The sequence below is a fragment of the Nycticebus coucang genome, chromosome 13 (assembly GCF_027406575.1).
Source record: "Nycticebus coucang isolate mNycCou1 chromosome 13, mNycCou1.pri, whole genome shotgun sequence".
NCBI lineage: Eukaryota > Metazoa > Chordata > Mammalia > Primates > Lorisidae > Nycticebus > Nycticebus coucang.
In genome coordinates, this window is record NC_069792.1 from 58,728,782 (window position 1) to 58,754,931 (window position 26,150).

General features: G+C 43.6%; 1 protein-coding gene across 2 annotated transcripts in view; it reads left to right on the top strand.

Annotated features, from left to right (window-relative positions):
* PTDSS1 (phosphatidylserine synthase 1) overlaps positions 1–25,514 on the top strand; it is a 90,051-nt gene extending 64,537 nt beyond the window's left edge. The window contains exons 10-13 of one of the 2 annotated variants that reach the window (XM_053558751.1): positions 12,512–12,611; positions 21,508–21,576; positions 22,591–22,660; positions 24,309–25,514. In XM_053558751.1, coding sequence (XP_053414726.1) covers positions 12,512–12,611; positions 21,508–21,576; positions 22,591–22,660; positions 24,309–24,418 — 349 coding nt within the window. In that variant the 3' untranslated portion in view covers positions 24,419–25,514. The remainder of the gene's footprint in view (positions 1–12,511; positions 12,612–21,507; positions 21,577–22,590; positions 22,661–24,308) is intronic. The other variant, XM_053558752.1, reaches the window with a different exon arrangement.
* Positions 25,515–26,150: the final 636 nt, after the last annotated feature.

Here is a 26,150-nt window from a genome sequence, read left to right on the forward strand (position 1 = left end):
ATACGGAAGGCAGTCACAGGCATCAAAGGGAGTGAGGGCACAGACTGAATTCCATCCAGCCAGTTCAGCCACCTAGCTCAGCCTGGGAAAGATCAGAGAGATTTTAATTTGAACTGAGTGAAGGGACAGTTGCCAAGCTGACCAGAGGGAGCCCCCAGCAAGGACTGGAGGGAGAGGCAAGAGGAGGTAGGTGGTGTCTCAGCTGGTAGCCTGATATAGGCCCCCCACTGCACCCAAGCTTCTGGCTTTAGCCCTGAACTAGCCACCATTTGAGTCTTGGTAGAAAAGTAATGTTCACCTTCTAGAAGGATGCTATTGATTAGGACTCCCTCTGGCAGGCTGGGGGTAGCCAGGCAGGGGCTGATTGTTAAAGGTCCATGTGGCTTTTGGGTTTGGTGCCTCCATTCCCACTTCTCACCAGATCCACGGTGCCCACTGGTCCCTGTGCCTGGGTGAGTACAGTACCCTCCCTCCTTCCACTCTGGCCCTCTGACAGCAGTTTTGTTTGGAGGCCAGAAATGAGCATGTTAAAATGTAAATAGAATTGTGTTAAAACCTTTGCTCCAAACCCTCAAGGACTTCCTGAGTCTAAAAGCCAGGCCCAAGGGTAGCCTTCAAGGTCAATGTTTCCCAGACCTCAACCCAGGCCCTTTCTCTCCCTGCCAGGTCCTCCTGATCCCCTCCCTGTGCCTGGTCTCAGCCCAGGACTCTATACCAGTGGTTCTCAATCTTCCTAATGCCGCAACCCTTTAATACAGTTCCTCATGTTGTGGTGACCCCCAACCATAAAATTATTTTCATTGCTATTAGCAACAAAATCTCATGTCCTATTAGCAACGAAAATAATTTTATGGTTGGGGATCACCACAACATGAGGAACTGTATGAAAGGGACATGGTGTTAGGAAGGTTGAGAACCACTGTTCTATACCCAGATAACCCTTCAGGTGCCTCTGCACCTCCTCCTCGACTTGTGAAGCTGTCACTTCTCAGAGACGTGGGTGCCCACACACAGGGACAGCAAATGAGACTCCTCAGCACACAGGAACAGATTGCATCTGACAGTTGCTGACTCAAAAGAACTGGTCTCTCGAAAAAAGTCAGGTGATTATGAAGTCATCATTCTTAGAATGAAGTAGAATACAAAAATACAAGAGTAAGGTACCATTTGCCCTGTGAAGCCTTAATTTCAGTGTTGTGCATGTGTGTGTGTCGTAATGAAAAATGTGTTTCTTGCCGTGGATCTTAGATCACAAAAGTTTGAGAAACTCAAACTTTTTGAAAGAGGACGGAAATCTAGTTGACTGATCAGAAACCCTTCTTAATAAACCCAAAGCATTCTGTCAGCTTGTAGGTAGACAGTCACACACAGATCCCAGGCTCAGCGCTTCCTCCTAGCAGTTCTTCAGGTAGTCCCAGCCAAAGATGAAGTGATCCTTTCCATGTCCTCGTAAGTACCCCTCCTCTCACGGCACATGCTACAAGTAGCTAAAGTTTTTGTGTTGTTTTTGTTTGTTTGTTTTTTATTATTAATATTAAATCATAGCTGTGTACATTAATATGATCATGGGGCACCATACACTGGTTTTATAAACAGTTTGACACATTTTCATCACAGTGGTTAACATAGCCTTCCTGGCATTTTCTTAGTTATTGTATTAAGACAATTATATTCTACATTTACTAAGTTTCACATGCAGCCTTGTAAGATGCACCGCAGGTGTAATGCCACCAATCTCCCTCCCTCTGCTCATCCTCCCCACTCTCTCTCCTCCCTCTCCCCCTTCCCCATATTCTTAGGTTATAACTGGGTTGTAGCTTTCATATGAAAGCCATAAATTAGTTTCAATGTAGGGCTGAGTACATTGGATACTTTTTCTTCCATTCTTGAGATACTTTACTAAGAAGAATATGTTCCAGCTCCATCCATGTAAACATGAAAGAGGTAAAGTCTCCATCTTTCTTTAAGGCTGCATAATATTCCATGGTGTACATATACCACAATTTATTAATCCATTCATGGATCGATGGGCACTTGGGCTTTTTCAATGACTTAGCAATTGTGAATTGGGATGCAATAAACATTCTGGTGCAAATATCTTTGTTATAATGTGATTTTTGGTCTTCTGGGTATATACTCAGTAGAGGAATTAAAGGATTGAATGGCAGATCTATTTTTAGATCTCTAAGTGTTCTCCAAACATCTTTCCAAAAGGAATGTATTAATTTGCATTCCCACCAGCAGTGTAGAAGTGTTCCATTTCTCCACATCCACGCCAACATCTCTGGTCTTGGGATTTTGTGATATGGACTAATCTTACTGGAGTTGCATGGTATCTCAAGGTAGTTTTGATTTGCATTTCTCTGATGATTAAAGATGATGAGTACTTTTTCATATGTCTGTAGGCCATGCGTCTGTCTTCTTCAGAGAAGTTTCTCTTCAAGTCCCTTGCCCAGCCTGCCATGGGATCACTTGTTCTTTTCTTGCTTATACGTTTGAGTTCTCTATGGATTCTGGTTATTAAACTTTTGTCGGAGACATAACCTGCAAATATCTTCTCCCATTCTGAGAGCTGTCTACTTGCTTTACTTACTGTGTTCTTGGCTGTGCAGAAACTTTTTAGTTTGATCAGTTCCAGTAGTGTATTTTTAAAGCTGCTTCAATTGCCTGGGAGGTCCTCATAAAATACTCACCCAGACCAATTTCTTCAAGGGTTTTCCCTGCACTCTCCTCTAGTATTTTTATAGTTTCATGTCTTAAGTTTAAATCTTTAATCCAGTGACAGTCTATCTTAGTTAATGGTGAAAGGTGTGGGTCCAGTTTCAGTCTTCTACAGGTTGCCAGCCAGCACCATTTGTTAAATAGGGAATCTTTTCCCCACTGGATGTTTTTAATTGGCTTGTCAAAGATCAAATAATGGTAAGTAACTGGGTTTATCTCTTGGTTCTCTGTTCTGTTCCAGACATCTACTTCTCTGTTTTTGTGCCAGTACCATGCTGTTTTGATCACTATCAATTTATAGTATAGTCTGAGATCTGGTAGCATAATTCCTCCTGCTTTGTTTTTATTTCTGAGTAATGTCTTGGCTATTCAAGGTTTTTTTCTGATTCTATATAAAACAAAGTATTATTTTTTCAAGATCTTTAAAGTATGCCAGTGGAGCTTTAATAGGGATTGCATTAAAATTGTATATTGCTTTGGGTAGTATGGACATTTTAACAATGTTGATTCTTTCCAGCCATGAGCATGGTATGTTTTTCCATTTGTTAACGTTCTCAGCTATTTCTTTTCTTAGAGTTTCATAGTTCTCTTTATAGAGATCTTTCACGTCCTTTGTTAGATAAACTCCCAAATATTTCATCTTCTTTGGCACTACTGTGAACGGAATAGAGTCCTTAACTGTTTTTTCCGCTTGACTATTGTTGGTATACATAAAGGCTACCGATATATGAATGTTGATTTTGTAACCTGAGACGCTGCTGTATTCCTTGATCACTTCTAAGAGTTTTATAGTAGAATCCCTGGGGTTTTCCAGATATACAATCATAATCATCTGCGAAGAGCAAAAGTTTGATCTCTTCTGACCCTATATGGATACCCTTGATCGCATTTTCTTCCCTAATTGTGATGGCTAAAACTTCCATTACAATGTTAAGAGCAGCGGAGACGATGGGCAGCCTGCTCTGGTTCCTGATCTGAGTGGAAATGATTTCAATTTAACTCCATTCAATACGGTTTTGGCTGTGGGTTTGCTGTAGATGGCCTCTATCAGTTTAAGAAATGTCCCTTCTATACCAATTTTCTTAAGTGTTCTGATCAGGAAGGGATGCTGGATATTATCAAAAGCTTTTTCTGCATCAATGGAAAGAATCATATGGTCTTTGTTTTTTAATTTGTCTATGTGCTGAATTATATTTATAGATTTACATATATTAAATGAGCCTTGAGACCCTGGGATAAAACCGACTTGGTCATGATGTATAATTTGTTTGATGTGTTGCTGGATTCTGTTTGTTAGGATCTTGTTGAATATTTTTGCATTTATATTCATTAGTGATATTGGTCTATAATTTTCTTTTCTTGTTGGGTCTTTTCCTGGTTTGGGGATCAGGGTGATGTTTGCTTCATAGAACGTGTTGGGTAGTCTTCCTTCTTTTTCTACATTTTGGAACAGGTTGAGTAATATAGGTACTAGTTCCTCTTTAAAGGTTTGGTAGAATTCTGACGTGAAGCCATCTGGTCCCGGACTTTTCTTTTTACGGAGATTTCGTATAGTTGATGCTATTTCAGAACTTGATATTGGCCTGTTCAACATGTCCTCTTGATTCTGGCTAAGTCTTGGAGGGTGATGTGTTTCCAAGTATTGGTCAATTTCCTTCAGATTTTCATATTTCTGAGAATAACGTTTCTTGTAATATTCATTAAGGATTTTTTTAATTTCTGAGGAGTCTGTTGTTATTTCGTCTTTGTCGTTTCTGATTGATGAGATTAGAGATTTTACTCTTTTTTTTTCCTGGTTAGGTTAGCCAAAGGTTTATCTATTTTATTGACCTTTACAAAAAACCAACTTTTTGATTTATTGATCTGTTGTATAATTGTTTTGTTTTCAATTTCATTTAATTCTGCTCTGATTTTGGTTATTTCTTTTCTTCTATTGGGTTTGGGGTTGGAATATTCTTCCTTTTCCAGTTGCTTGAGATGTCCCATTAAGTTGTTAACTTCCTCTCTTTCCATTCTCTTGAGGAAGGCTTGCAATGCTATAAATTTCCCTCTTAGGACTGCCTTTGCGGTATCCCAGAGGTTCTGATAATTTGTGTCTTCATTGTCGTTTTGTTTCAAAAATTTGGCATTTTCCTTCTTGATCTCATCTCTGACCCAGCTATCATTCAGAATAAGGTTATTTAACTTCCATGTTTTTGTGTGAGTATGCAGGTTCCTGTTGTTACTGAATTCAACTTTTATGCCATGGTGGTCTGAGAGTATGCAAGGAATAATTTCTATTCCTTTAAATTTACTGGGGTTAGACTTGTGACCTAAGATGTAATTTATTTTGGAATATGTTCCGTGGGTTGATGAAAAGTATGTGTATTCAGTTTTGTTGGAATGAAATGTTCTGTAGATGTCTGCTAAATCCAAATGTTGGATGGTTAGGTTTAAATCTAAAATTTCTTTGCTCAGCTTCTTATTGGAGGATCAATCCAACACTGCCAGAGGAGTGTTGAAATCTCCGACTATTATGGAGCTGGAGGATATCAAGTTGCTCATGCCTGTTAGAGTTTCTCTTATAAATTGAAGTGCATTCTGGTTGCATGTATAAATATTAATAATTGAAATCTCATCATGTTGAGTATTACCCTTAACGAATGTGAAGTGACCATTCTTATTATTTCTTACTTTTGTTGGTTTAAAGCCTATTGTGTCTGCAAATAGAATTGCAATGCCTGCTTTTTTCTGGCTACCATTTGCCTGAAATATGTACGACCATCCTTTCACCCTGAGTCTATATTTATCTTTTAAGATACGATGTGACTGTTGTATGCAGCAAATATCTGGCGTAATTTTTTTGTATCCAGTAGAGGACAGTTTAAGCTGTTCACATTTATGGAGAATATTGATAAGTCTGGTAAAATTTGGGGTATCGAGTTTTTCAGAAGTCCAGGGGACATTTTTAATCGTTTCGCCACTGTGGAAGTTGGAGTTTGATCAAAAGTTTCTGAGTGAGTTTATTTTTGTGGTAGAGGATTGGGCTGGTCATTATGGAGGATAGGTCTGAAAATATCCTGAAGAGCTGGTTTGCTTTTGGCAAATTTTTTCAACATATGAATGTCATTAAAGTATTTAATTTCTCCATCATAAATGAAACTCAGTTTAGCTGGATACAGGATCTGGGGTTGAAAGTTATTTTGTTTCAGGAGATTAAAAGTTGATGACCATCCTCTTCTGGCTTGAAAAGTTTCAGCAGAGAGATCTGCAGTCATTCTAATATTCTTTCCTTTGTAGGTAATGAATTTCTTACATCTGGCTGCTTTCAGAATTTTCTCTTTCATATTAACACTAGTGAAGTTAATTATGATATGCCTGAGGGATGTCTTATTCGGATTGAGTCATGCTGGGGTTCTGAAACTGTCTGCTATCTGAATTTCAAAACTCTTGGCATGTCTGGAAAATTCTCTTTCATTATTTCATGGAGAATGGCCTCTGTGCCTTGCGAGGCCTCTTCATCATTTTCAGGGATTCCAATGATGTGGATATTAGCCTTTTTTAAATTTTTCCAGAGCATTCTGAGAGTATTATCTGTTTTTGCTCTTTATTTCTCTTCCTCTTTGAGAGTTTGGGAGCATTCATAAACTTTGTCTTCATTGTCAGAAATCCTTTCTTCTGCCTGCTCCACTCTGTTACTGAGGGATTCTACTGTATTTTTCAGATCTTTGAGGGCTGCAAATTCTTGCTTCAGTGCATCAAAATCTTTGGTGGTTTTGTCCTTAAATTCATTAAATTCTTGAGACAACTTTTGAATTTCTCCTCGAATTTCTAATTCTGACTTTTGAATTGCTCTTTGAATTTCTGCTTCCAAATTTTCCTGCGTTGTATTAATCCTGTCTGCAATCCAAATTCTGAATTTGATTTCTGACATCTCGCCCAGCTGTTTATGGATGGGATCTTCAGTTACATCTGCCATATCTTTCCTTGGGTGGGTTGATCTACTCTGGTTATTCATGTTACCAGAGTTTTTCCATTGATTTCGCCCCATGAATTTTTTACACCGTTTGACTTTTCCCCTGGAGCTTTGTTGATGACCTGTACAGTGCTACGGCCTGAGAATCTGGGGATGTATTTGGTGTGGTGGGGCTAAGTAGTTCTGTCTTGTTTTCAGCTGGTCTCTGTTCGACCCTAGTGAAACAGTTACTCTGGGTTGAAGTATCAGGTGTGCAGAAATACCAGCAATTAAGTCACCCCGTCCCCCACAGGCAACAATTGGAAAAGGAAAATCAAACCTTCCTACAACCACACACCCAGGGCACCACTTGAATAGTCCTCAGATGATTGGCTTAGTTCAAAAGGTCCAAATCAAGTGTCTCACTCAGCACCTGTCTCAGGTGGGAGAGTTTCAAATGTCTGTGGGAACTGGATCCTAGGGGTCTGGTAACAACTCAAATATGACTTGCTCCGGTGCTCCATGGAGTCCGGAGGACCCACCCAGCAAATAGAGTAGTCTGAGAAGGTTGATGCCTCCTTCCCCACCTTGCACCTCTGTCACACCCAGTCACTGATAGCCCCACAGGGCTGTGACTTTGTTGCCTCCCATGAGCAGATACTCCAGGGCTTTGCACCTCCCTGAATCACAAGGACATCTTTATCTGCTCATCCAGGCCACCGTTCTCTGCTTCTATCCAGCAGGGGGTGATGAGGCCTGACAACCTCCGGCGCTTGATGGAGGCTGGCAGGTGTTCACTCAGTTCCAGCCCCACCCCTGATTGATGTTACTGACAGAACAGAACAACTTTGTGGGAATTTGTTTCTGTCCCTCCTAAATTCCTCTGCAGAAGAGAAGCTGTTTTGACTTCCCAGAACCTGTGTCTCAGGCCCTGTCTTTACTCCTGCAGGTTTGTATTCAGTTAGCTGTCAGTTTTAGCCTCCTGCCTTCCTTTGTCTATAAGCTGATGATCCCTGAGGGCCAGGTTTGTCTTAGGCTCAGTAAAGTGGTTGTCTGGGTCAGCCCTGCCCTTGGAATTTCACAGCTCTGCGTGTGCGTTTTCTATTCCCCGCGCTCCACCCAGGCTGGTACCGCTACATGCAGACCCTTTATTCATGAGGCCTGTGTCTCAGTCCCAGATCTGTTCCGCGGTGGTTGCCTTCTGAGAAGATGCCCAGCCTCCTCTGGTTGCCCAGAGAGACAGGGGTTGTGGCTTCAGAATATCCGGGGGTGGGCCATATTGTTGCCCAAAACGGCTGCTGCTCTGCACCTCAGGGCACTGCTGCTCTGGTGTGGTTCCCTCTCAGCCAACTGTCGTCTCCTCACTCCCGTGCTGCAGAATCAGCACTGACCAGCTGCAGTCCAGGCCCTGTCCACACCCCTTGAGAAATCACCCAAGATTCTGGACTCCTGGGGGCAGGCCTCCAGTCCTTAGTGTGAGAGTGGAGGGGAGTGCTGTGAGCTCCGAATTGCAGGTCTAAACACCAAACTCATCGAGACCAAATGAGCAAATAAACAGATAAAAAGGCTACCAGACACACAAGCCCACAGATGCACAAATATTCAGAAACACATAGACATACAGACAATAACAACAACAACAAAAAAACAACTACAATAAAAATGATGATTATAAAATAATTGAGAAAAAAAGGGGGAAAAAAACATACAAACCAAATGAACAAACAAACAAAACACCCTCTAGAAATCTGATGTTAGCACTCTCACAAACCATAGGAAGGGAAGAAGAGGAAGACAGAAAGGAGAAAAAAAAAGTGGTGTTCATAAAAAAGTTAAAAAAGAAGAAAGAAAAAAATTAAAAATAGGAAAAATAAAAATAAAAAAACATATATAAAAAAATAATAAAAATTGACAATAGTTCCTCCAAGAAAATGATGAGGAACAAAAGGCATTAAATTATTCTTGTATATATTTAGAAATATATATCTATATATATGACATAGGGATCAACTTTTGTAGGAATATATTTATAATGCAATATACTTTCTGGACACCAGGTGGCACTGTGAGTGGTTCCCAGGCTTATACTATTCACAGTTTATACTGTTACCACGGTAACCACCCTACCTGGCCGATCACCATTTTGGAGTTTCTGTAAACGTTTTTTACCTAATTGTTGTGCAGCCTCAGCTGCTCTGTTACAGACAGCACTCCTATCTGACCTCCCAACTCAGCGCAGGAGTCCACGCTTCACAAATCTTTCCACTCTGCTCCCCGTTTTCCTGCAAACTGGCAAGTGCAATCGGCTGTGGGGGAGGGTGCTGGCAGCTGCTGGGTCTGGCTGGTGCCAGTTCCCATGGGTGCTGCTGGGTCTCGCTACTGCCACGGCTGTGGCAAGTGGAAACCTTATACTCAGTTTTTGTGGCTCTGGAGTTTTGAGTCCAGCCACCCGCCAGTTCTCCGCACAGCCCGAACTGCCAGCCAACACCAATATTCCCCACCAGGAATGGTCTGGTCTATTTAATCACTCATGTTGCTCAGGGGGCAGGTGCCTGCCATTTCGGACAATTCAAAATGTCTATTTCCCTGGCGGGATCCTTTCCTTTCAATTGTCCATCAGGTTGCTTAGTTCCTTGTGATTCTAAGTGGCTCCCCTTCCGGGTGCCAAACTCTGCTCAGGAATAAATTTTCATCCGTTGGGTTTTGCCAGGAATTGCAAATGCTGTCCTTCATGAGGGAGGGGCCTGCCGGCCAGCACGGCCAAACAGGGAAAATCTCTGCAACAGAGTCCGTGGTTTTAAATTACACCTCATATATAGCAATCCGCCAGTTCTCTGCACATCTCTAGCTGTCTGTCCACACCAATAATCCACACAGGGAAAAGGTCTAGACCCCCCTTCTTCTCACCTAATGACTTGGGAGAGGTGGGCTACACGTCCGTCCCATCCATCATCATGCTCCGTCTCTCTGTGTTGTTTTTTGTTGTTGTTGTTGTTGTTATTTAATTGTTTGGGTGAATTTGAAGGTACAAAGAATTAGGTTACAGTATGTGCATTTGTTAGGTAGAGTTCCTGTTATAATTATGTCCCGGCCCCACAAGATGTGTGCCATGCACCCTAACATTGTGCCCATTAAGTGGGAACATAAACTTCCCCCTTCCTCCCCACTCTGTTATTCTCCCTACCCCCACCTTGAATTGATTTTAGTTTTTCCTCTTATGTGGGCATGTATTAGATCATCTACTGCCTTCATATAAGTATTAAGTACATTGGATTCTTGCTCCTCCATTCTTGTGATACTTTATTAAGAAGGTGTTTCAGCTCCATCCAGGTTAATACAAAAGATGTAAAGTCTCCATCTATTTTTTTTTGTTTTTTGAGACAGTTTCAAGCTGTCGCTCTGGGTAAAGTACTGTGGCGTCACAGCTCACAGCAACCTCAAACTCTTGGGCTTAAGCGATTCTCTTGTCTCAGCCTCCCAAGTAGCTGGGACTACAGGCTCTCGCCACAACGCCTGGCTATTTTATGGTTGTAGTTGTCATTGTTATTTGGCAGGCCCGGGCTGGATTTGAACCCTTCAGCTCTGGTGTATGTGGCTGGCCCCCTAGCTGCTGAGCTACAGGCACCGAGCCAGTCTCCATCTTTTTTAATGGCTGAATAGTATTCCATGGTGTACATATACCACAACTTGTTAATCCCTTCCCAGGTTGATAGGCATTTAAGTTGTTTCCACAACTTGGTGATTATAAATTGAACTGTAATCAATAGTCTAGTTCAAATGTCCTATGATAAAATGATTTTTTTCTTCTGGGTAGATGCCTAGAAATGGGATTGCAGAATCAAATGGGAGGTCTAGTTTGAGTTCTTTGAGGATTCTCCATACTTCTTTCCAAAGAGGCTGTATTAGTTTGCAGTCCCCAGAAGTAGCTAAAGTTTAATTGCCATCTGGTGCCAGGTCCCAGACTAGACTTCAGGATTGCAGTGGAGAATGGCTTCTGTGTTCCTCAGCTAAAGTGAGGGGTTCTCACATAGGACATGCTTTGTTGTGGGAGGGAGGGGCAACGGTCTTTAAAGATTCAAGCCAACCTCACTTAAACCTTGAATTTTTTTAAATTATTTTTTAGTAAATCATAACTTTGTACATTGATATATTTATGGGGTTCAGGGTACTGCTTTGATATACAATGTGAAATGGTTACATTGAACTAAGTAACACATCCATCACAATTATACTTATTTCTTAATAGTTTTGAAATGTACCATTGCTTCATGCACATTAGGTGAGGTCCCCCCAAATACCCTCCCTCCTCTCTCTCTCCTCTTTCCTTCTGCTTTCTGGACTATAGTTAGGTTTTGCCATTCGTATGAGTGTGTAGGCTTAAACCTTGTTTGGGTAGGACTAGGCACAGAGGTATCCAGCCTGTAGGGTGCGTGCAGATTATGTGAGGGCTTTTTTTGCTTATCTGTGGTGGCCAATATCATGATAATTATGCGCAGATCGTTTTTTTTTTTTTATTTTTTAGTTAGTGTTTGTGTATTTAATGTGTGAACCAAGACAACTCTTCTTCCACAGTGGCCCAAAGAAGCCAAAAGGTTGGATTCCCCTGGGAGAAGAGTCAGCCCCACAACCTCTAAAGACACATTAAAGAGACTTTCTGTTGATTGTTTTGCTTTGCTGAGGTGGTTCTAACTCCAGGCATTCAGTTGTCTTGAGCCATCCATACATTTGATGATGGCAGTGACATTTGTATCTGTCAGTAAGTGGGAAACCAGAGGATCTTCTTGGCCATTCCTCGCCTTTTTAGAAAATACCTGTGAGGGTACACCAGGCCCTGACTGTAATCCAGATTACATCTCAAGCAAAGAACACCTGATGTTTTTTAATTAAAAGGGAAAACAAAGTATATGTGTATATGCATGTTTTTAACAAAATTGCTCACAATTCAAGAGAGTATTAAGGGCTTATACTGTCAGCAAAAACAGAAGATATTTAATTTGGAAATTCTTAGAAGGCTGAGAGGTATTATGATTGATGCCTTCAAGTTACTGAAAGATGTCTGGGGAAAGCTCAAACTCACCATGTGGCAGCTGAGGGCAGTGTTTGAACCCATGGATAGAAGGTATAAGGAGGCAGACACCAGCACAAGATGGAAAAACTTTCCAGTAGAAAGTTTGAAAGAGGCCAGGAATGGTGGCTCATGCCTGTAATCCTAGCAGTCTGGAAGGCCGAGGTGGGTGGATTGCCTTGAGCGCAGAGGTCAAGACCAGCCTGAGCCAGAGTGAGATCCTGTCTCTACAAAAAAAGAAAAAAAGCCAGGCTTTGTGGCAGGCACCTGTAGTCCTGGCTACTTGGGAGGTTGAGGCAAGAGTATCACTTAAGCCTAAGAGCTGGAAGTTGCTGTGAGCTATGACGCCATGGCACTCTACCAACAGCCACAAAGTGAGACTCTGTTTCAATAAAAAAAAAATAAAGAAAGTTTGAAAGTGTTTGATCACAGGAATAAGCCACCTAGAATAGGTTGCCTGTGCTAGGGAGGATTCCAACAGAGGTAACGTGGTGGTCCACCCCAGACCATGATAGGGCTTTAAGGTAAATGATACCAGGTGCTGTTTCTAGCTATTAAAGTTTTCAAATCAAGGTTTTGGTCTGGAAGGAAGGAAGAGGTGAAAAATATTTTATTATTTCTGAAGAAAGTGCAGTGGGTTAGAACAGTGTCTTTTTGTGGGATACCTGCCAGCGATGTTTGGGCAGAAATCTTATTACTACTTGAGCTTTGTGATTCAGTCATGTACATTGTTGATAATGTGTATGCTTTAGAAAGATAAATTAATATTTAACCTCTTGTTTTCTCCTTAGGGTCATTGGTTTCCTGGAAGCTATTGTTTGCATAAAATTTGGACAAGATCTTTTCTCTAAGACCCAAATACTCTATGTTGTGCTTTGGCTGCTGTGCGTGGTAAGTCACTACTTTTTTACCCAAAGTATTCGCTAAACTCCCATGGTAACTCTTTAAAAAACAAAACAAAAACAGAAAAAAACTCTCTTCTGCATCTCTTCGTCATGCTTTATATACTTTACCATACACATCACTGCACTGGGTTTATAGACAAAATGACAGTGTTTTTTATAGTGATTAAAGATCATACAAGTTCTGCCCTGCCACGTGCCCACCTTCTAACCCAGGCCTGGGTAGGATGAGCTTTCGCTCTGATGGGAAGAGCCCAGGGGGAGTAGGCCCACAATTCCTGCTTTCTTGCCCTGAGACTTTCTCCTCACCTATAAAACAAGGTGAGATCTCACCCTGCTTACATTTTGTGACTGCCATTCTTCATTTGTTTGAAATTATTTTAGACAAAGTTGTCATTTTAATATTTAAGCTTAAAGTTCTTTACTTGGTCTAGAAAATTAATTTGGCCTTTTTTTTTGTAATCATAGAAAATTTTCAACATATCTATAAGGAAAAAGAACAGATGATCCCCTCATGTGACTGTCTTCCAGTTACAATAATTTCTGACTCACGGCCAGTCTTGTTTCCTTTTGTGCTCTACCCACGATCCCTACCCTGAATTATTTTGAAGCACATTCACCTTTAATATTTCAGGATAGATGTCTAAAAGAAAATAAGAATGCTTTTTTTTGTTTAATGGAACCACCATAGTATTCATTATCACATCTGAAAACCTTAAGATTACCAAATATCTAATTAGTGTTCAAATTACTAATTATTTTCTTAAATTTTATAATTTTTAAACAATTTATTAGAATCAGCATCCTTTTGTTATGACTTCTTGGGCCTCCTTTTAAGTCTCTTACTCTGTATGTTTTCTCTGTAGCTCTAGCTCTCTCCGTTTTGCAATTTATTTGTTGAAGAAAGCAGCTCTTTTGTCCTAGGGATTTTCCCACAATCTGGATTTTACTGATTTTATCCTGTCTTGTAATTTATCATATTTCTTTGTGCTCTGTATTTTCTGTAAGTCAGTAATTGGATCTAGAGGCTTAATCAGATTCAGGTTTAAGTTGTTTTTTCCTTTCCTTTTTCTTTTCCTTTTTGTTGGCAAGACTAAACTTTGTATTTTTAAAGGGTCTTTTATTGCCTTTCATGGTACCTATTTTTAGGGTTACTTGTTGGAAATCCAAAGTGTGCCAGATACTGTAAGCCTATTCTGTCTTGTTTCATCTTGAACAATAAAGTAGAATAATGATCTCCTTTGTATTTAAACTACAGAATTAAAGCCCAAAGATATTTTTCCATCCCAGGGAGACCAGACGTAAGGAGTTGGTTAGGGGAGCATGTCAGATGTGCCCAGAGGTTTTCACACTACTCTTTTTAGGTTTCTCTCTGGCCTGTACACCTCAAGTCTGAATTGTAACAGGAGCTGCCTGCATGAAAAGCTTTGGATCTGTCCTCACTTGGTGCCAGAGGACCACAGGGCCTTTGGGGACAATGAGACAGGCAGGCCTCCCAACCAGCTGCCTGGCACTGGTCCTGGCCCATTAGTCACCAGAAGGTCTTCTCAGGCCATGAATTAAGGAAGCCCTCTCCAGTCACTGCTTTAGGCTATTTTCTGTTGCTATAACAGCATACCACCACCTGAATAATTTATAAAGAAAAGTTTATTAGGTTCAGGGTTCTAGAGACTGGACGTCCAAGAGCATGACACCAGCACCTGGCAAGCATCATCCCCTGGCAGAAGGGCAGAAGGTAGAAGTGAGCAGGAGACAGAGAAGTGGGCCAGACTCATCCTTATGGCATCATAGCACACTGCAACCTTAAACTCCTGAGCTCAAATGATCCTCTTGGCTCAGTCTCCCGAGTAGTTGGGACTACAGGCGCCCACCACATAGCCCAGCTTGTTTTTCTATTTTTAGTGGAGACAGGCTCTCAATTTTGCTCAGGCTGGTTTTGAACTCCTGAGCTCAAGCAATCCACTAACCTTGGCTCCCAGAGTGCTAGGATTACACGCATGAGCCACCACATCTGGCCCAGACTCATTCTTTTTATCAGGAACTCACTTCTGTGATAACTCACCCATTCCTGTGATATTGGCATCAGTCTGTTTATGAAGGCAGACTCCTTTGCTACCTAATCACCTCTTGGGCCCCACCTTCTAATACCTTTATATTGACAATTAAATTTTAACATGAGTTTTGGTGTGAACATTAAAACCACGGCATTCCAACCTTGGCCCCCCCAAACTCATATCTTCCCCATACACAAAATGCATTCATCATCCTAGTAGCCCCAAAAGTCTTAATTCACTCCAAGGTCTACTCAAAAGTCCAAAGTCCAGAATATTATCTAAATCAGATATGGGTGAGACTCATCAGGAGGCGGATTCCATCCATCTGGGAGCCTGTGCAATCAAAACAAGTTGTTTACTCCCAAAGTACAATGGTGGGACAGCCATTCCCATCACAAAAGAGAGGAAGAGACAAGAAAAAAGGAGTAACTGGTCGCACATAAGTCCAGAACCCAGTAGGGAAAACATTAAATCTTAAAGCTGGACCAGCATTTCCTTTGGCTCCACGTGCTGCATCCTGGACACGCTGGGATGGGAGACGGGCCCTCAGGGGCTCAGAGCCCCTCCTCTGGCATCACTGGGCTTGGTCTGCTTTTCAGCTCTCCCAGGCTGGAGTTGCATGCTGGTGGCCCTGCACTTCTGTGGTCTCAGGGGTAGCTCCACTTCCGCAGCTCCAGCTGGTGTTGCCCCTCTGGCAGGTTTCCACCGAGGCTGTCAGTGCTGTTGGTATCCTTTGACATCTAGGTGGAGGAAACTGTACACAGTCTCTCTTGGCATTCTCTGTACCTACAAAATTAGCACCACGTGGACACTGCCAAGGCTTACAACTTGTATCTTCAAAAGGGCAGCCTGAGCCATGACTAGGGCAGCTAAGGGGTGCTAAGCTGGCATGTGAGGAATGGAGCCCCTGGGCAGTGAGCCTGTGAAGAACACCTCCGGCCTGTCCTTGAAACTATCCTCTTAGAGCTCTGGAACTGTGACGGGAGGGGCAGCCTGCAAGATCTCTGAAATACTTATCTTTCCCACTGTCTAGTTGACTAGCACCTGATTCCTTTATAGCCATGGGAATCTCCTTAACAAACTGTCAGCTGGCCATACTGCTTGCAAATATGCTTTACACTCTTTACCTGACCTAGTTGGGAATTTTCCAAATCTTTCTGCTCTGCTTCTTTTTATTTTCATTTATTTTTATTTTTATTTGTGTATTTATTTTTTGAGACAGAGTCTCGCCATGTCACCCTCAGTAGAGTACCATGTTGTCACAGCTCATAGCAATCTCAAACTCTTGGGCTTAAGGGATTTTCTTGTCTCAGCCTCCCAAGTCTCTAAAACTATAGGTGCCCGCCACAACGCCCGGCTGTTTTTGTTCTTGTTGTTGTTGTTGTCATTGTTGTTCAGCAGGCCCAGGCCAGGTTCGAACTCACCAGCTCTGGATCATGTGGCCAGCGCCCTAACCATTGAGCTACAGGCGCTGAGCCCTCTGCTGCTTTTTAATTATCAATTCCATCTTTCAGTCATTTCTTCACTTTCACATCTCACTGTATACTCTCAAAGTGGCCACATGAGCTGAATGCTGCTGCGTGGACATTTCTTCCACCAGATATCCTGGTTCATTGCTCTTACGTTTTGCCTTTCATAAAGCCCTTGGGCACAGACACTATTCAGCTAAGGTCTTTGCTACTTCATAGCAAGCATGGCCTTTGTTCCAGTTTCCAATGCTTCATTCCTTTGTTCCAGTTTCCAATGCTTCATTCCTTATTTCCATCTGGACCTCTTCAGAATGGCCTTTCCTGTCCATATTTCTGCCAGCATTCTAGTCACGACCAGAAGCTCCAGACTCCCTGCAGCTCCTCTCTCCTGAGTCCTCACCAGAATTGCCCATAGTGCTCCTTCACAGTGATGCAGACTTCTCCTAGGCCACTCTTCCAGCCTCCTCCCATCACCCAGCTCCAAAACTGCTTCCACATTGTCGGGTATTTGGTATAGCAACAGCCCTACTTCTTAATACCAACTTTCTGTCTTAGTCTATTTTCTGTTGCTTTTATAGAGTGGGTAATTTATAAAGAACAGAAGTTTATTCAGCTCATGGTTTTAGAGCTTGGGAAATCCAAAAGCATGGCCCCAGCATCTGGTGAGGGTCATTGCATGGTAGCAGAGCAAAAAGCAGATGTGAACACATGAGACGGGGAGGAGAACCCTAATCCACTTATGAGGAGGGCTCATGACTTAGTCACCTCTTAGAGCAGTGATTCTCAATGGATGTGGCATGGCACCCTGGTGTTCTATGAGACCATCTTAAGTGGGCCATGAAAAAAAGGTCAAAGCACAGTAAGCATTTTCTTTCTCTCTCTCTCTCTCTCTTTTTTTTTTTTATCAACATAATATAAGTGTGCCATAGAAGTTTAACTATAGGTTCAAGTGTGCCATGAGATTAAAAAAAAAAAAAAGTTGAAAAACACTGTCTTAAAGGCTCCATTCTCCATACTGTTAAGTTTCCATATGCGTTTCAGGGGAGACACTGAAACTATTGCAGTCACCCAGCCTGCAGGAACCCCTTTAGTCTCTTAAGTTTTAGAGACTTTGTCTCTCTGTTACTTATTTGACACTTAGTATATCCCAAAACCAAATGTAAACACATACCCCCCATGAAACATGCACTGACCTCCAAGGCAAGTAGTAGACAGCTCCCCTCTTGGGACCAGGCACACTTTTTCCCTAATTCTTGTAGTTCCAAGCCCAGTGATGGAATCTGATTATATCTGTCTGCTCCACATTGCACTTGATGCTCACAAACAGAACATTTAAGTCATTCCCTCACCTGCACTATCTAGAGCACAGTGCCTGGTGCACAGGACACGCCCAGCAGAGGCATGGAGAATATAGAAATGGATGCTGGAGACACGGATGGTGTGATGTGCTGGCAGGATTAGGGACAGTTGTGCGCAGGGACAGGAGGCTGTGAGAGCACCTGGCTTCTCAGGAGGGCTGGGCGGTGGCCCGTTTGGGGACCAAGAATGAGAATCAGTTGGATGAGCAGTAGGATAAGAGTCATCTGCTTAGGAAGGGCTTTATGTGGCTGTAGTTAGAACCCCAAAGGTTTTTAAGTAGGGAAACCGCGTGGCCTGAGCTATCTCGTGGAAACACAGGAGGGTGGGAAGTTCTAATAGAGCAGTGATATTCAGCCAGTGTGCCATGAGAGGATTTTAAAGACCATTAATTAAATTGTTTTAATTATGTTATTTTCAGAAGAAGTTCAAAGTACAGTAAGTATATATTTTCTTTTTACTCTTTTTGATCAGCATAATTTAAGTGTGCCACAGAATTTTAACTATAGGTTCAAGTATTATGTGAGACAAAATTGGTTGAAAGACACTGGTCTAAAGAGAAGGTGGGTTGGGGCCCGGAGTTGCAGTCAGAGGGTGTTGCAGGGTCCAACGTGACAAGGAACTGAGGCTGAACCAAAGCAGATGCTTTGAAGATGCAGAGGTGGGGCTAGACTGAGAGCTCTGGGGTCAGCTCAGTAGGACACCAGTCCTCTTGTGATAGCCAGAAAAGGACTTGAGGACCAAGCCAAAATTTCTCATTTGCACCCCTCAGTGGTCACTGGTGCTAATGACAGATTGAGGGATATAGGAAAAGCCCATTGAAAGGAGAACCCATTGATCCTCATAAGAGTTTGGGTTTGAGGGGCCTCTAGAATATACAAGTGGACACTTGTGTGTCCTGTGACATGAGAGATTCTAGTCCATCCAGTGACATTGGAAAGATTTGGTCAGTGGTGGAGATAAAAGACATGGGAGCATGTATAGGGAACGTAGAAGTCATAGGATTAGGTTAAGAGGTAGGGACCACAGCTTGAGAAGAGGGTGGTATTCTTTGGAGCAGCTCCATGAACAGTCCAGACAGAGGACGGGGAGCAGCCACAGGTAAGCAGGAAGATGAGGTCGGAGAATCCCTGGTTAGAGCTCACCAGTGATGACACTGGAGAGGCACCTGGTCCCAAAAGAGGCCATCAGAGGGGATGATGAGGGCTCCACACTGCCTCGTACATTTACCAATTAAAAGAAGAAGGATGCAAACAAGGTCCTGGTACTTTTTCATATTCATGGCCTTAATTAGAGAGCAAGATTGATCTCAAGCTCAGGAGCAGAGACAAACATTATTCAGTGAAAGAGTGTTAAGTTACCCCAGGCCTCCCCACCACTCAGAGAAACAAAGCCCCTAATTATTCCCCTTGCTGGGTAAGAGAAGAAGCAGCTTGAGATTAATGCAGAGATCCCATGTGTGGTTAATAAGCTTCTCCAGCTTCTATGATTGATCATCTTTAATCTGAGTTCTCATTACCACAAGGTGGAACCCGAGTTGGGGCTCTCTGCCTCCGCCCCCCACACCAGTGGTCTGGTCTGCCTGGCTTTCATCCCACAAAGTTTTCTTCTTTTCCCATCCCCCTCTTTAAACAAAATCTGGACAATTGCTATTTTAAATCTTGGCCTTGACATTTTAAGTAGGTACAAGCCTAGATTTCCATAGGTGTGATTGCAAACCCATAAATTACAAGCTTTTGTTTCCTGGAACAAGTGTAAAATGGGCCTCTTGGTGCACAGGTGAAGTGGCAGATCTGGCAGTCACAGCAGGCCCTCTGCCTGGATTCTAAGATGAGCACCTGTTGCTCACCCCGTGCCTGTGTTTGCCTGGCCCTCTGCAAAGCCAGCTCTGACTGCTTGCTGCAGGAGGAGACCTCTGACACTGCCTACCCCCCAGACCCTGGGCTGGGAAGGGATGTCCCCTTCGTGCCTGCCCTCTGGCGGTCAGAGTTTGCAGTGATAGTCCAGTGGAGTGAGCTGCCTCCCCTCCCCCACCCTGCAGCCCTCCGGTTTGGGGAGGTGTAACCTAACCTCCCCACGCCCTGGTGTGAAATCCAAGTCTGCTTGTTCTGCTGTTTGGAAAGGATATAACACTACACAGGCGCACACACTGCGTATCTTTTCTAGGTTTTCCCATTCTTTCCATGCTATGAGAAAGGCACATTTAACATTGGTGTATATAAGAGATCTGGGCAAGAAGTAGAATATGTAAAAGGTTTGATGTTATTTTCATTTTGTCTTAATATATTCATTCACTGCCCAATTTTTTGATAGGGGAATATGAGCTTTTTAACACAATCCCTGCTGTGTAGATGTGTGCGGGTTTGCATGTGGACTTAATATAAAACCACCTAGTGGCTCTTCTTGTGCTTCGCGTCATCTCCAGCCATGCCGCTCTCACACTTCATTGGCGAGGAAGGGACAGGTCACCCAGAACTCTGTGCACCCACTAGATGCTGCTGACTTAGAGAAACAAGGCGACAGCAGCATAGTGCTGAGAGTCTGCAGCCCCGGCCTTCCCTCCCCGTCTGCCCCCTCTCCGCACTGTGGCTGTGCTGAGTGGATGCTGCTGGTGTTGGTGCTTTTCTTTCTTGGGCATCAGATGAATGGATAGAGAAATAAAGATGCATAGGCCGATAGCCATCCCTAAAACTCAGACCCAGTGGTATGAAAAGAACTGAGTTCTGGCCCCAGCTTTGCTATGCCCTAGCCGTGTGTCCTTGACAGAAACATCTACCTCTCTGAGATGTCTTTCCTCTTCTGTAAAATGAGGGAGAACGAAATGAATCGTCTCCAAGGTGACCCTTTTTGATAGAAAGTTATGATTCTTGGAAAGAACTATAATTACTTTAAGAGAGAAGGTCTCATCATGATTTCACAGCTGTCCCCACAGTTAAAGCAAGATGACCAATGCCCTGGGGGAAATGGCAAGTGCTCAGATGTCCAACAGCCAGGGCTGCTTGGTAAAAATGGGTTCCTGAGTGAAGGAAGTGGCAGTGACATGTTTTGTTGTGGTTGCTTCACTTACAGTGGGGAAGGTAAAGCCTGCTGAGGCTCTTCTGCCCTCGAGGGCCAGAGTCCCTCTCTCCTTTGCTACTAGTCTGGGCAGCCAGAGACTTTCAGGGTGTGGGGCAAGTGGGTGACACAGTGGGGAAGGAGATGTTATCTGTCCCCTGGGGACCCACAGAGCACACCTTTCTCATTTCAGGGCCTTACAAAGCATTTTTATTTTCTTTTTGTTTCTCTATCCATGTAAATAAGAAAAACAAAAACAAGTACTGTGGTCAGGGTGGGGCTTGCACTACCCTGCCCAGTGCCTCCACCTCCTGGGCTGTTTGTCCTGCGTTCCACCATATTGCATGCCATAAAATGATTTTGTGTCTGATAGTAGGGTCATGCCTAGTAACTATGGTCTCATCATAACCCCTGACAAAAGCTTCGGGTATGCACCCTACCCCTATCTCTTTGTTTCTTGGGGGGGGGGGTTGTTTGTGTGTTTTGTTTTGTTTTGTTTTTTTTGAGACAGAGTCTCACTATGTCACCCTCAGTAGAGTGCTGTGGTGTCACAGCTCACAGCAACCTCTAACTCTTGGGCTTAAGCAATTCTCTTGTCTTAGCCTCCCAAGCAGCTGGGACTACAGGAGCCCACCATAGTGCCTGGCTAGTTTGTTGTTGTAGTTGTCATTGCTGCTTAGCTGGCCCAACCCGAGCTCAAACCCACCAGCCTCGCTGTATGTGGCTGGTGCCGTAACCACTATGCTACGGGTGCTGAGCCTCCCGAGCTTATCTCTTAGCACTTATCTCTGCCATATCCGGCCATTTTGTAACTAGAATCCTTAGGACAGATGGCAGGAATGAAGTGAGCTGTCGTATGTGAATCGCCTCGATACCCTCAAGTCCTAGGGAATAGAATTATTTGTTGTAATATCATTTATAAAATGGCTATGTGCTTGTTTTTCTCTTTCAGGCGTTCACCACCTTCCTGTGTCTGTACGGCATGGTTTGGTGTGCAGAGCACTATGGTCACCGAGAGAAGGTACGGAAAGGGAGGTCTAGATGGCCTTTATTTAAAATAATCACCCAGTACCTGGAGGGGCAGCCCAGAGCACATGGCAGGCAGGCACTGTCTGCACCACAGCAGTCTGTCTCGCTGCTGCAGACACTTCACCACGTCAGAAGTCATTCCCTGTCACTTGCTGTCCCTGCCCGTGACTGTCCTGTTCAGTGGGTTGGTATTTTTAATCTTCCTTTTTGTAAGGCATTTAAAAATTATATTTTCTGTTTAAAAAGAAAAAGCCATGGCCTGGTTTTTGGAAGGCTGGGCTTTCTTCCTGGCTCTTCTGCTCTGTGTGGGTCTCTCAGTGTGGCCCAGCCTGGGGCTCCCCTCCTCAGACACTTGCCCTGCCCTCCTCTTTGTAGACGCAAGGATTAAACTTGAAAATAGACAGGAGTGGGTTTAAAATGCTATCACAGTCTTACCAACTATAGTATTTTTTTAAGGAAAAATAACACTTTTCATTCTTCATACCTTTAGTCCTAAGAACTAAATACACTTTCTAGAAGATTTATTCTATATCACCTGGGAGAGAGAAGCCCCTGATTTCACAGCCTGGAAACATAAGCATGAGGAGTATTTTTTTTTTTTTTTTTGAGGCCAAGTCTCTCTATGTTGCCCTTGGTAGAGTGCCATAGCGTCATAGCTCATAGCAACCTCCAACTCTTGGGCTTAAGTGATTGTCTTGCCTCAGCCTCCCAAGTAACTGGGACTGCAGGAACCCGCCACAATGCCCAGCTATTTTTTTTTTTTTTATTGTAGTTGTCATTGTTGTTTGGCAGGCCCCGGCTGGACTCGAACCTGCCAGCTCCACTGTATGTGGTTGGCGCCCTAGCCGCTGAGCTATAGGCACCAAGCCAAATGAGGAGGTTTGGTCATTTGCAAGTAGCCATCCCAGCCTGGGAGAGGCAGGGACAGAACATGCTCACTTTTTGCCCTGCTGCTCCTCCCAGGGAGTACATGAAATGCTGTCACTAAGCCTGTCTCTCTCCCTAGACCTATTCTGAGTGTGAAGATGGCACCTACAGTCCAGATATCTCCTGGCATCACAGGAAAGGTACAAAAGGTATCTTTTTCTTGTTCGTTGTTTCAAACTTTACTGGGTCCTTGAGATTTAGAATCATATTTTATCCTCTGAGTGTTGATCAGGTATGCCTGGGAGGGTCTCATCCAATTATCTCCTGTCACTCATTAAGAAACCCAAAGTGCTCACGGAAACATGCTTTGTAACAAGAGGCTTCATGTAGCTCAGGACCTATGGAGGCCTGCACTGTCTCAAGCACACTGATGGAAATGTTCTTCCTCTTGGCTTTTGTCATGAATGAAAAGGGTTAGACAGAAGTGTGTATTTGGAGGAAATGCCTTTCAACAGAGGTAGATTGCTGTAATCACATTTGTTCAAGAGGCAGAGCAATGTAAGGGAGATTTCAGTAGTATGGTTCAGGATCCTGCACTGGCGTCCGTCTAAGGAGTATTCTGGAAAGATTTGGTTATTTTAAAGAAAAAGACTTGTGGAATCAAGACACTGAGGAGACTTTATTGGACTATAATTCCTTGACAGTTCTTATGAGCTGAGCTGACGGGGAACTTGGCCGAAGAGATGAAATTGTGAATGCTAGAGACTGAATTTAGCCCACAGAATCACTCAGAGAGACGGGCCAATGGAGAAGAAAGCAGTCCATTGCAGTGGTTCTCCTGGGTTCTTTTGGGGTCACGCTTGTTAAAGTTCCCTCTGGGGAAAACACTAGGGCATGCTCCCTGAGTTGCTGGTCACCCTTTTGGGGATAGTTTCTCCTGAATGAAGGAGTCGATTCATGACCTATTGTAGAATTCTGGTAAAAGTGAGCAGAGGGTTCCCCAGACTTACCTTATTCAGAACCATGCCCTTCCCAATTGGTCTTGGTACTTCCAGGCTCTCTATTGAAAAGAATTAGGTAATGGTAGAGATAAAATTATTAGAAAGAATAGAAAGATAGTAAAAACTAGAACTAAGTCTACAGAGTTGGGAAAGAATCTCTTGATCTAAGCCAAATGCCTCTTACAACGGAGACAAAAACTCTGGGAAATTTTTTTTTAATGGGTATCTAAGGTGGAGATCAGAACCCTGAAGCAGAGAACCCCTTGGCTCCTCCACTGGGCCAGCCAGGGGCTGACCACAGTGAGGGCAGAGCCAGCCCCGTGCTGCTATGTGGTCAGGGCTGTCATGGGCAGCAGTGGCCTGATTTGTAACAAGGCATGTCATATCTTTCATTTTATGATGGCAAGAATCCTTTCCAGCGTAGGGTTTGGAAACTGGTTTGTAGCAAATCAAGGTATAGAGATATAGGTAATGCATCCCTTGGTTGCAAGGTCGACACCTGTGTGGTTTTAATTGTTTATCATTTATGTTTTGGTTTCACTCTCACTCTCACTTGTGATGCTCATTGCCATGATCTAGTCTACCTTACACAGAGCAAGTGCACATATTTCTTGGACCCACCCAGACTTTGTGGGGCTGCTGCTGTCAGGCCCCCTGAGGTTGGCCCTGGGTTTCCCTTAATTCATTAACTGGCCACTAGGTGGCGCGCGAGGGCTAGGGAAGAGCCGGTTCTCAGTGCAGACCCAGGGCAGAGCCCTTCTCAAGGCAGGCCCAGGGCCCTCCGGAAAGGGGGAGCCGCAACCCCCCGGGGCCCACGGTGACGGTGCGTTGTGTGTGTTGTGATTCCTTTGGCCAGGTTCTGAAGACAGCCCACCCAAGCATTCAGGCAACAATGAAAGCCATTCTTCCAGAAGAAGGAATCGACATTCCAAGTCAAAAGTCACCAATGGAGTTGGAAAGAAATGAAAGACCGTGGTTAATCAAAGATGTTCCAGAGAGTGCCTAGAACTGAGAGGGAAACGGAACTCATTTGGACCTCCCAGTTAGGAGGTCAAAATGTACAGAGCAAACAGGAAGAGGAGAGGGAACTTTTGGGGTCATTATTTGAGAGTGTAAGTCTTGTTTCCCACAGACCTGGCCACACAGGCAGCTCTCGGCCTGGGGTCCTTTTGCCAATTGGGGTCTCTTCTAACTTCAGCATTTGGCATGCAGTCACCGGTAGCAGTACAGCGTGTTGGAAGGAAAAGGCACTCACCGCTGCCAAGGGCAGCTCTGTGCTTGCGTGTATTGTGGATGCAAAGTAAACATTGCCATGTGGACAAGGCATTAACCAATGGTCAATGGACTGGTCACCAGTTTCTATTTTTATGAATCTTCCTTCCCATCTGATTGATCTGTTTGAGTTCAGGCCACTTTATTTTTGTTGTTGTTGCAGGTTAACCAATTTTTGTTGCAGTTTGGCCGTGGCTGGGCCTGAACCCGCCACTCTCGGTATATGGGGCCGGCTCCCCACTCACTGAGCCATAGGCGCCGCCCCACTTTTATTTTTTTGTTGTTGTTGTTACTTGTTGTTAAGTTAGGATACTTAAAAGCCTTCAGACGCCAGTGCTAAAATTGAAATTGGGGGAGGGGTCCCCTCCCTTCTAGAGAAAAAAAGGGGGGAGAGCTCTTGTGATCCTGTTTAGTAACCTCAGTCCCCTTTGGGAGAGCATCACCGCACTGCGGGTGTGCACCAGCCTAAGGAAAAGGGAACTGCCTACATAGGAACCTTGCTTCAGATTGGAACCTTTCTTGTCTCCTTCCAAATGCCATTTGTCCACTTACCCACAGTGCACAAAAGCAAACCTGTCAGAGAGGCTGTGAACGCCCCCAGCCAGGTGCCTTTTACATTTGATTTGTTTTCCTTCTGTGGTATGTGGCGACATTGTCTCTCAGTCCCGTGTGAGGTGCTGGTAAGTATTACTCTTCATCTGTGCCATGCTCTAGAACATTTACCCCGATAATTCACCACCTCGGATGGATCCCTGTTTTAAATAAAATGGTTCATGCTAAAGCCCATCAACGTTCTTTCTCCACAAAGTGCTCATTTCTTTGCATCTTGTGGTCTTTTCCATTGTTTATAAGCAATCACTGTATTTTTCATGTGACTGAAGAATAATACATACATGTGTGTTTCTATATAATGAGAAGAAAGAAGAAAATATGAATTGTGAAAGGCTTACTGACATGTTTGTCCTACTCCTTAGCTTTCCCAAGAGATCAGTAGGAAATGAACAGAGTCACTGTTTGCTCCTGGTAGTGGTTACTGATTTGGAATATTTTTTTTCTCTAACAAGAGGCCAGTACCCAGTTGATTAGCTTTCAAATATCACCTCACTGAAAGCAATCCTTTTCATTTCCCCATTTCACAGATTATAAGATTTTGAAGTCTTTTCTCCCTTTAAAGAAATCTTTAGACAGAGAAGTGCTGTGTGTTTCTTTTTCTACAAAAGAATGTGAGGTGAAGGGGTTAAATGAATGATGCATGGCTGGGGTCACATCCGCACTCTGGGTCTGGACTTCCGGGTCTGGACTTCCTGGTTTGGAGCCACCCACAGACTGCTCCAGGTAGATGTGTGGAATGGAGAAGAGGCTAGCAGCAGCTCAGCTGGCTTGGTGAATGAGGGGCTGGGTGGTGATGGGCCACAGCTCTGAGCTC